Below are 10,575 nucleotides of genomic sequence, written 5' to 3' on the forward strand. Positions count from 1 at the left end.
TCAACACTTCAAAACTAAAAACTGCTGGTAAATAAAATCAAAACTAAAATCTGCTAGAAAATGAAACCAACACATCAAAATTTGCTGAAGAATAAAATATTTTTGTTGATTTTGAAAAACATGATAATATCAGCACTTTTCTTAAATTTTCAGTTAAGATCAAGTATGTATTTCTTAGATCCATGGAAACTGAACAATGTGTATGGTTGGTTAGCTCAGTTGGTCAGAGCATGGTGCTAATAATGCCAAGGTCATGGGTTCAAACCCTTTACTAGCCAATTCAAAACTAAAATCAATAAAATGAACTCCTAAAGAAAAAAACCTAGAAATTTGAATACTATACACATTTATTTGGAAAAACATTAGGACTTGAGTAGTTTTCTCAAATTTTCATTAAGATCAAGTACGTATTTCTTTAATCCATGGAAACTCAACAACATGTGAGGTAGGTCGGTTAGCTCAGCTTGTAAGAGTGTGGTTGTGATACACCTCAGGTCATGAGTTCAATGTTCCTACTGGGCAAATGAAATCTAAAGTCTTTCAGACAATAAACACATCAAAATAAGAAATGGTTGTGAAATGAACTAAACACTTCAAAACTAAAACTGCTGGGAAATAAAATCAACACTTCAAAACTAAAAACTGCTGGGAAATAAAATCAACAATTCAAAACTAAAATCTGCTGGAAAATGAAACCAACACATCAAAATTTGCTAAAAAATTAACTATTATGTATGTTGATTTTGAAAAACATGAGAATATCAGCACTTTTCTTAAAGCTTCAGTTAACATCACGTATGTATTTCTTAGATCCATGGAAACAGAACAGTGTTTATGGCCTGTTAGCTCAGTTGGTCAGAGCGTGGTGCTAATAACGCCAAGGTCATGGGTTCAAACCCCATATTGGCCAATTCACAACTAAAGTTTTAATAACATAAAACACAGCTGGCAAATAAGATTGTATATATATTGATAGTGAAAAATATTCGCACATGAGCACTCTTCTCAAATTCATTGTTAAGATCAAGTACGTATTTCTTGAATCTATGGAAACTGAACATTGTGTATGGCTAGTTAGCTCAGTTGGTCAGAGCGTGGTGCTAATAGCGCCAAGGTCATGGGTTCAATGTTCCTACTGGGCAAATAAAATCTAAAGTCTTTCAGACAATCAAAACTTCAAAATAAAAAATGTTTCTGAAATGAACTAAACACATCAAAACTAAAAACTGCTGGCTAATAAAATATACTCCTTAAAATAAAAAGTGGCTCTGAAATAAAATCAACAAGTCAAAACTAAAATATGCTGGAAAATGAAACCAACACTTCAAAATCAAAATTTGCTAAAAATTATTATGTATGTTGATTTTGAAAAACATGAGAATATCTGCACTTTTCTGAAATCTTCAGTTAACATCACGTATGTATTTCTTAGATCCATGGAAACTGAACATCGTGTGTGGCAGGTTAGCTCAGCTGGTCAGAGCACGGTGCTGATAACGCCAAGGTCATGGGTTCAATCCCCATATTGGCCAATTCAAATCTCAAGTCAATAAAATTAACATGTAAAAAAAACCTAGAAAATTGATTACTACACACATTGATCTTGTAGAACTTGATTAGTTTTCTGAAATTTTCATTGTTAAGATCGTATTTCTTTTATCCATGGAAACTCAACATGTAAGGTAGGTCGGTTAGCTCAGCTTGTAAGAGTGTGGTGGTGATACACCTGAGGTAATGAATTCAATGTTCCTACTGGGAAAGTCTTTCAGACAATCAACACAAGTAGATATGTTTGATTTAAAGTGATGAGCAGCTTTGAAAGATTAATTGTATAAAAGTACTTCAGTGCAAGCAGATTGTTCTGTACTTGAGTATTTATTCTTCTGAAGACCTTTTACTTCCCCTCCAATTTCAAGTGAAATAATTGTATTTTATTTTCTTTTGCAAATGGCACTAAGTTACATTATGATAAATAATAATAACTATGCAATGCAACCTGCAAAACTACATTGGTGTATTAGGACCACTGTCCAACAAAATGAGTACATTTCAGCCAACATGTCATACATTTTTAGATTAATCTTGGACATTTTTTCAAGTTTCAAAAGTTGAAAATTTCCTTGAAAAAAAATACTTGAGATTAATCTAAGAATTTTCTTTCCTTTCCGACAAAAAAACCCTTTAAATTTCTGAGATTCAAAAGTCGAAATCTTGCTAGAAAAACATTCTGAAATTTTGAGCTTAATCACAAATTTTGTAAAAATGTTGTAATTTGTGTTTCAAAGTTGAACAGTTTTGACTTTTGAAACTCAGCAAATAGTTGAAATTTTCCAACTTTTGAAATTTATGTTTTTCCAGAAATTTTCTTACATTAATCTCAAAATTTATGACTTTTTTGTTGAGTATTTGCCCATCCATTTTTCCATCTGCAGTGACGACCTCATAAAAAACTGTTAACCATTCAGTTGGAAACCATTAGCTAAGAACTCTGAGGTTCTGGACTTCAAGAATTTTTGCTCAAAACTAAAAAAACAAAAGAACAAAACCAAAAGCAAAACACTCATATAGGTAAGCTTGTATTTTTACCTAATCGTAAGAAATAATTTAGCATGTGCTGTTGCTCGCTTTATAACGTTGATAATGGTTTTGAAACATATTAACGGTAGCAGCCGTCAAACTAAGCTAATGTTAATTAGCTTCGGATAACACTCAATTCATTGCCGCTGTTCTGATAGTTATAAGGTTTTCCGGGGGAAATGTTCTAAAATTTTAAATGACTAACATTTTATAGTACTTCTGTTCACTTAGCTACTATTCACTTAACTACTTTGTTTGTATGTCGGTGTAGAGCCGGGAAGAGGATTGTTCATAAGAAAACACAGAAGGAGCCATTACAGCTTTCTGCAGTGCACTAAAAACTTTTATGTAAACTTTTAATTTTCATCACTTCATGACTTAATTGCCGTAATACTATTAATAAATACATATTCCAATCTATATTTGCATGTTGAACAAGTGATAATAATATCCAAAATCCGGGTAAGGTTTTAAAAAATGTGTTTAATGCTTACTTAAAAAAATAATGGTAGACAAAATTATGCATGAAATATTGGATAACTACAATAACAAGTTAAAATCACATGCATTTCTGCAAACTTCAACAACTGATAAAGGATTCATGACAATGTAATTGCTTAATTATTGGAGGGTAGGTAGCTAAATACAACAAAATTCCATTCACAAACAAGTTACCATGACTTCACATGATTAGTTCACAATTAGCTGCGTATGAATTAAAGGTGTAAAGTTATAAACTAAAAGAATATGTAAATAAGTCCAAGACAACCACTGATTAAGGCATTACAAAGGTGGTTCATCTGGTGAGAAATCATACAATTCTTCTTTGGGGTTTTTTGTCATATGTCTTGCATTCAACAAAAAAACATCTGAAAAAACAATGCAGTTACAAAGCGACACAATTTTCTATAAAAAAAAACAGATATGAAGTTTATATGTTAATCAAAATGTGTTAACTTCTTACTAAAATGGAGAAGTGGTTTAAATGATTACTGTCAGGATGTGGGGTTGTAGGCTGTGAGAGAGACGCTTGTGGGCCCAGGCTGACATTTTAGTAGATATTTAATGAATAATCCAGCACAGGAATCCAGAAACGCAGAGGAGACAAGACATGCAGCAACGAGAGACGTATTGACATTAGACAAGGACCCATCGAGGAACAAAGACAACAGGTGGACTTTAATATACGAGGAGGGTGCAGGAACGAGAAAAACCTGGGAACAATCAGGACATGACGGCACAGAGACTCACAGGGGAACAGAACTAAGTAAGCACAGAAACACCTAGAAATAAATACACAGAAAACACAGATCTCAACAGATACAACTTCTGCTAAATACAAGTTTGGTGGAGTATAAAATTTTTAAAAAAGTATCCTGCTGCTTACATGTGCATTTCAATGTGGTTTGAAGGAAAACTGGAATGTATCAGTAATTTAAAAAATCTAACAGGTTGTGAGCAAAAAATAAAAGCTAATGCACTTTGTATGATTTTAACTTTTTTCTTTTAGTTTACTAGACCTCTGAAGCCCTTTTGTGCCATTGGAGGTGAAATTTTTTTTTACTTTTGTACTTAAGTACCTTTTTAAAAGCTATACTTTTTTTTTACTTTAACTCAAGTTAAGGAGTACAATCTATACTTTAACTTTTATTCTTTCTTAATATATATGAAAATTTGGGCTGACACCGATATCGGATATAACATCCCCCACTATCGTATATATTTCACTCAAAAAATACGACCACACTGCTGACTTCAATTAAACTTCCTATAATCCTTTGCTGCATCACTATCATTGTCATCTGACCAAACAAACACTACATGGCCAACCTCCTCCACTTCCCCCCAGAAACAAGATGGAAATAAATATTGGTTATTATTATCGATGCTGTTTTATTTATCAGGCTGGTACAGATATGTCTATCGGCCAATACCAATATTAGTGCTGATATATTTAAATCTAAAAAAAATCTAATTTCGTGATTTTTAGTGGTAAGAGGTGAAATCGCAATATGACAAGTATCTTCAACATTTCTTCGAGTTATTGTTCATGAGAACTGAAGTTAATTGAATTTGTTGAAAATTGTGTAAATCAATTGGCACAAGAAAGAGTGTTTGTCATTAGATCACTGCTTAATGTTTGCTTTCACTTTATTTAAGTGTGATATACCATTATTTGCCTGATTGCAATATCATTCTCTGGTGGAGACAGATTGTCCCCCTGGCCACCTGTCCCTCTGTCTTTTCTCTTTACTGGTAGGACTCCTGCTTGTTCACTCGCTGCTGAACGTGTCTCCTGTAGGCTCTCTGGATCGCTGTCGCTGCCATCTCCTCGTGTTTCTTTCGAAAGGTGCTGACGATTGGTCTTAAACTCTCCTAAAAAAGGAAATAACTATATAATGCAGTTGCATAAATTATCTTTTAAATATTATGTACTCTATGAAAAATAACTTAGATAAGTCAAGACTGAAACGGAAATAAGATTTTGATAAAACCTCTGAAGCAACGTTGGCCATGAACGTCCACTCCATGGTAGACTTTAGTTCCTCTGTTGCCTGGGATTCACCAAAAACCTGAAATTATTACAAAAAGAATGTTCACAGAACAATCTGTCACACTTTTTAGTTCCCAATTTTTACAGAAGTGTAATTTTATTGTCACAAGATTTTTAACCACAAATTCAGACCGACTGTAAGTTAAAACTTGATATTGATCAAACAGAGTACCCAGAATTGTATTGATTTTGCCTGGAAATCAATAAAATTACAGATCAATCTCAATCAATCAATGAAAGATATTCCTGACTTCATGTGTCCAAAGAATCAGTTTACCCATCACCTCTCCAAGATCAAGAAAGTTGTTGAAGGACAAGGTATGTGGTCTTCACATTCACAAGCATGAACGATCTAGAAGATAATCATCTAGTACGGAGAAAAGTGGGGGCTTTGAAGGATTGCTACTCTACATTGCATTGCACTACGCTATGTTACGCTACATTATGCTTCGCTATGTTATGCTTTGCGATGTTACACTACGTTATACTACGCCCCACAACATCGCAGTCACTAAGACACCCACCTCTAACTGCTGCAAATGTCAGATGTCCTGCAAATCCCAGCTACAGAAGCACACGCAAGTGTTATAGCCTTACATTTCCTGCAAAAGTACAGGTTAGCATGGGTATGTTAAGCTCCAGTCAGTCTTAAAGGAGCAGCAGTATGTGTTTCCCAGGCACATAGTGCCATTTTATAGCATAACCAAGTAACTCGATTCCCACCTTTAGTGTTTTCACACCTGATTGTCCGATAGACCCGGTTCAGTTGCAACATTAGTTACATTTTCAACCACTGCGGTTCTTTTTTCACGCTGCAATGTGAAGAAAAAAACAATCTGTGACAAAGAGCAATATCAGTGATGTTACCTCTTCAGTGAGAGCTATCAGGACGTCCAGACAGTGGACCCTGTCTCCTTGAACCAAAGGCAAGTCCATTTGCAACAGGTTGATGGTGTTGGGTTTGGGAATCCTGAGAGGATCCTGTAGAGCATCACAGAGGTCTGACAGCTCACTGCGAAACACATCAGATTACAATCAGATTCACCAGGACAAGAAGCCAAGTCTCACAGGAGGTCATTCATCTGCTAGGACTCACCTGTAGTGTATGAATTGCGAAGCTCGAGGGTCAAACTTCTCCCAGGTTTTATAGAACATATCAAAGTCATCCTCAGAAAGTGGGTCGGCGCTCTCCTCTGTGGCGACATTAAATATCTCCAGGATGATGGTGATGTATATATTGACCACCACCAGAAAGGACACAATGACATACGAAGTCAAGAAGACAATGCCTGCTGCAGGGCTGCCACAGTTTCCTCTAACAGATGTGCCTGGGTTTTCAAAGCCTGGATCACAGTCTGGAGGTGTGTTCATGATGGGATAGAGAAGACCGTCCCATCCAGCTAATGTGGTGATCGTAAACATGGAGATCATACTGTTCCCAAAGGTCTCAAAGTTAACAATGTCATCAATCATGAACCCCTTCTTCACGTAAGCAAAATTAGACATCCCAAAGATAGCGAAGACAAACATGATGATGAAGAGGAGGATGCATAGGTTGAAAACAGCAGGAAGAGACTTCCTTAACGCAAACAACAGCTTTCTAATTCCCTTCGCTCTGCGAATGAGACGAAGGATCAGGCCAATGCGAGCCAGTCGGATCACACGGAATAGAGTGGGAGAAACGAAGTACTTCTCGATGATATCGGCAAGAAGAAAGCCTGAGAAAGAGAAAGGACAAAGGAAAGGAATATAGAAATATATTCTTTCTCTAATTGAAGCAAAAGTTTAACAAAATCTTGAAATGTCCTTCCTCCTTACCAACAACAGACAGTAAAACCACCACAAGGTCAAATATGTTCCATCCGACATTAAAGTAGTGCTTTCGTAGAGCGATCATTTTGAGACAGCACTCTATGCTGAAGATCATGATGAAAACGAGGTTGACCCAGTACAGGATTTCTTCCATCTTAGGACTCTGCTCGTCTGTTTCCACCATCATCATCAACGTATAAAGGCCGATCAACACCATGATGAGCATATCAAAAAATGGATTGGTCACAAGGTCGAAGACTAAACCCTGAAACTTGTTCTATAGAGAAACAGAAGTTGTTCAAAATTCAACCAATGTTAACAGTTTAGTTTTATTCAAGGTCCGTAAACATACTGTTGGTCGGGAAGGAGGCTCTCTGGGGATCCATTTTATCGGGGGTTCTATTTCTACAGGGTAAACACAAAGACATAAATATTAAATGACTGACAGAGGGAAACAGAGAAAATTTTCATTATTGGGTCATTAGCCGTTTCTCCACTGCCAAGTCTCGATCTAACCGCTTACTATCCCGGTCAGTTTTACCCCAGACTCCATTAGGGATGTGTGCCTCACTGTTTTGGGTGGGCAGCGAGTAAGCACCAGTTATCGTCAACTCTCCAATGATGATTTTTGTTGTAACGTTTAGCAATGTAGAACCTCGAGCTTGTGGTTTGATGAACTCAAATAATCCTAGATATTTCATTTTGTCTTATAGAAACAAAATGTAATGAAAATAATTCAGTTCAACTGATTATTTTTCCTATGCGTAAAAATCTATCTATAGTGTGGCATTTCATTCTTTTATTTGTTCAACCTTTTGGATTTTGTTGATGCAGTCAAAATGTACACCAATATCCATGCATGAACTTTATTTCAAGGAAAATTCCAAACAAAGAATAAAATGCACATCACGGAATACTAATATTAGGGAGTTGGAGATTTTCACACCGATTGGCACAAAACTGTGGCTCTGACAGATTGCTGACTAGAGCGGCATAGTTTCTTGCTTCTTCATTGCTGTTGTTCATTAGAGAGCTGTGCTACTTACACGGTTATTGAATCCAAAAGATTAAACTCATAATTACACTCCTCCAAACTGTGGCGCTCTTTTTCAGTCAATGACATGTCCACTGTTCCTCTATTTGGACCAATCAACAAATGGCATCTGTGTCAATTAAATCGCTTCTGCGTGACGTGTACTACCCCTTAAGTGGGTGTGAAAAATGGAGAACAGCTGCACAGCTGCATGGGATCTGCTAATGGAGACGAATCTGGTCAAGGCTGACTGGGGAAGAACCGGTTAGAGCTGCTCTAGTGGAGAAGTGCCCATAGAGAAGAAACTTATCTTTGGTTTACGCTGGTTGAAGTTGATGAGTGAGGTGATGAAGAGGCAGAAGGGAAAGAAGGAGCCAAAGATGACGAAGCAGACGAAGTACATGTATTTGTACAGGCTGTGCTCATACGCTGGCTGGGACTCCATCTAAATCCCGGTAGCAAGGGACAACATAGAAGTTAGAACACCTTCAACAGTTTTACCATGTTCCACACCAATTCCAGTGTGAATAAAGCTATAGCATTAACACCAATACATCATCAAGTCCTGGTGAAACTTGGAGTAACAGGGTTTCCCTCAGAAACAAACATTTAAGATCCCTTTAGGATCAATAGAGTAATTTATTAATTCATTAAACTGAATAAGCTTTTTCAGGTTCCAAACACAGACATGGAGCCAGTTGTGTGTTGTGTGCCAGAACATGTATTGAGTGAGCATGTGAGATATGTATATGCGCTTAGGTTAGTCTCACTGCGCTCTCAACGTGAACCTCAAAGTGTGACCACTACTTGCGCCGAAGCCAAGCAAACCTGTCAGGATTATATACTTGATGTGTACCTTGGTGCAAACGTACAAACCTGCTCAACAAGAGCACCTTCCAAACAGACGATTTTGAGTGAGAAGTGACATGGATAATCCATGACAAAATTTACAGGTGCATGACCAGGCTTCATAATATGGAAATTGTCCAACAGGCTTATGTTATACTGGGGGAAATGCTAAGCAAGACCAGGAACTGTACCAGCACCAGTACGAGAAGTTCTGACCTCTGTGGAGTCCACCGCTGCATACATGATGTCCAGCCAGCCTTTAAATGTGGCCTGAAGAAAAACAAAAACAGCAATTTTTCAAATTTCAAACCACGTGAGTTCAGTAAACCAGTATATTTCCCTTAATGTTGGCCTTCTTACTGACCACTTGCAGCAGAGACAGGAAGCCCATCCCAACGTTGTCAAAGTTGAGCTTTGTGTTCCTCCAACGAACCTCGGAGAAGTTTTCCTCAATCAGATCGAAACACTGGGATTTATTGTTGACTTCCTCAGGAGAGAAATACTCCTCTGATGTTTCGTTGAAGCAGTAATAAAACTTCCCTGCAAACAGGTTCACACCCATGATGCTAAAGATGAGCCAGAGGACCAGACAGACCAGCAGCACATTGAAGATGGAGGGGATGGCACCAACCAGTGCATTAACCACCACCTACAGGCCAGTAGATATAGCAGCAGTGAGTGAAATGCTAAATCATTCAGACAGTAATCCATCTATCACTATTTAACTGCCAGTCTTACCCTCAGGCCCTCAAAGCAAGACAAGACTCTCAGGGGCCTTAATGCTCTCAGAGTCCTCAGAGATTGGATTGCTCCCAGCTCAGAGTATCCCAGGATGTTTGCTGACAGCAACACCAGAGACACCTGAAAAACAAAATCTGTAGATGAGCTAAACCTTTAAAGGAAGGCTCTTGGTGAAGGTATGAAGGAGTATGTATGCATTCACAGAAGGATTAATCACAGTTCTTACATCTGCAATGAGGAAGTCCAGCCAGCACCAGGCATTGGAGAAGAAGCTTTTACACCCATAGGCAACCAACTTGAAAATTATCTCCACCACAAACACAAAGTTGAAAACCTGATCTGCATAGTCAAGAATTATCTTGATGTCCCGGCGCTGCTCAATGTAGATGTCCTCAAAGGCCTGTTAACGATATTTGGTGTTACCAGCTGGACAGTTAGTGCATTAATAAGTTTTAATGGATAAATCTCATTCATTTAATCTGTTATGGTTTGATATTCACAACCATCATCTAGTAGTGTCAGAGATAGATGCTAAATGAAAGACATATTGGAGTGAGGATGTTCTATCAGACCCATGTTCTGAGAATTGGTACCAAGCCCTATTGGAAATCCCAGAAGAGATTTAATTTAAGGAAGGCTGACCCGAGAACCAATCATGAACCTACAACAAGACTAAGAAAGAAAAAATATCCTGAACATTTGTTGATACAGTTAAGCCCAAAGTCATTCATACCCCTGGCATGAATGACTTTATTTAGGTCTACAATACAGTTAGACCTAAATATAGTCATTGGTTTGGACTAGCTAAAATCTGTGAATTCAATCATGACCCCTCTATAAAATCTCTTATAAGCTGCCTGTTATAATTGTTCAAACACCAAATATGCCTTAATATGTATGAATGCATGCAGTGGGAAACAGGGGTGCACAGATTGTGTTAGGATCTGTGTTTTCTGTGTAGTTTTTCTGTGTTAGTCCAGTTTCCCCTGTGAATCTGTCTTCCCTGTTG

The 10,575-nt window shown here is 37.4% G+C and overlaps 1 protein-coding gene and 2 non-coding genes across 3 annotated transcripts in view; 2 read left to right on the forward strand and 1 right to left on the reverse strand.

The window, feature by feature from the left end:
• The first annotated feature begins 836 nt into the window (after positions 1 to 836).
• On the forward strand, positions 837 to 910 carry trnai-aau (transfer RNA isoleucine (anticodon AAU)). Its single transcript has one exon. It is a non-coding gene; the product is annotated as a tRNA-Ile (tRNA).
• Positions 911 to 1,458: 548 nt separating this feature from the next.
• Positions 1,459 to 1,532, forward strand: trnai-gau (transfer RNA isoleucine (anticodon GAU)). Its single transcript has one exon. It is a non-coding gene; the product is annotated as a tRNA-Ile (tRNA).
• Positions 1,533 to 4,066: 2,534 nt separating this feature from the next.
• The window catches only part of LOC106951158 (sodium channel protein type 4 subunit alpha B-like), a 29,511-nt gene continuing 23,002 nt past the window's right edge, over positions 4,067 to 10,575 (reverse strand). Inside the window, exons 20-30 of the mRNA XM_015038510.1 lie at positions 9,793 to 9,966; positions 9,564 to 9,686; positions 9,190 to 9,474; positions 9,042 to 9,095; positions 8,287 to 8,421; positions 7,296 to 7,355; positions 6,950 to 7,220; positions 6,228 to 6,849; positions 5,999 to 6,143; positions 5,073 to 5,150; positions 4,067 to 4,953 (exon numbers count right to left, since the gene is read on the reverse strand). Of these exons, the coding sequence (XP_014893996.1) occupies positions 4,828 to 4,953; positions 5,073 to 5,150; positions 5,999 to 6,143; positions 6,228 to 6,849; positions 6,950 to 7,220; positions 7,296 to 7,355; positions 8,287 to 8,421; positions 9,042 to 9,095; positions 9,190 to 9,474; positions 9,564 to 9,686; positions 9,793 to 9,966 (2,073 nt within the window). The 3' untranslated portion in view covers positions 4,067 to 4,827. The remainder of the gene's footprint in view (positions 4,954 to 5,072; positions 5,151 to 5,998; positions 6,144 to 6,227; positions 6,850 to 6,949; positions 7,221 to 7,295; positions 7,356 to 8,286; positions 8,422 to 9,041; positions 9,096 to 9,189; positions 9,475 to 9,563; positions 9,687 to 9,792; positions 9,967 to 10,575) is intronic.

This window comes from Poecilia latipinna, unplaced genomic scaffold (assembly GCF_001443285.1).
Source record: "Poecilia latipinna isolate Pla-1442-1.1 unplaced genomic scaffold, P_latipinna-1.0 Scaffold443, whole genome shotgun sequence".
Classification (NCBI taxonomy): domain Eukaryota; kingdom Metazoa; phylum Chordata; class Actinopteri; order Cyprinodontiformes; family Poeciliidae; genus Poecilia; species Poecilia latipinna.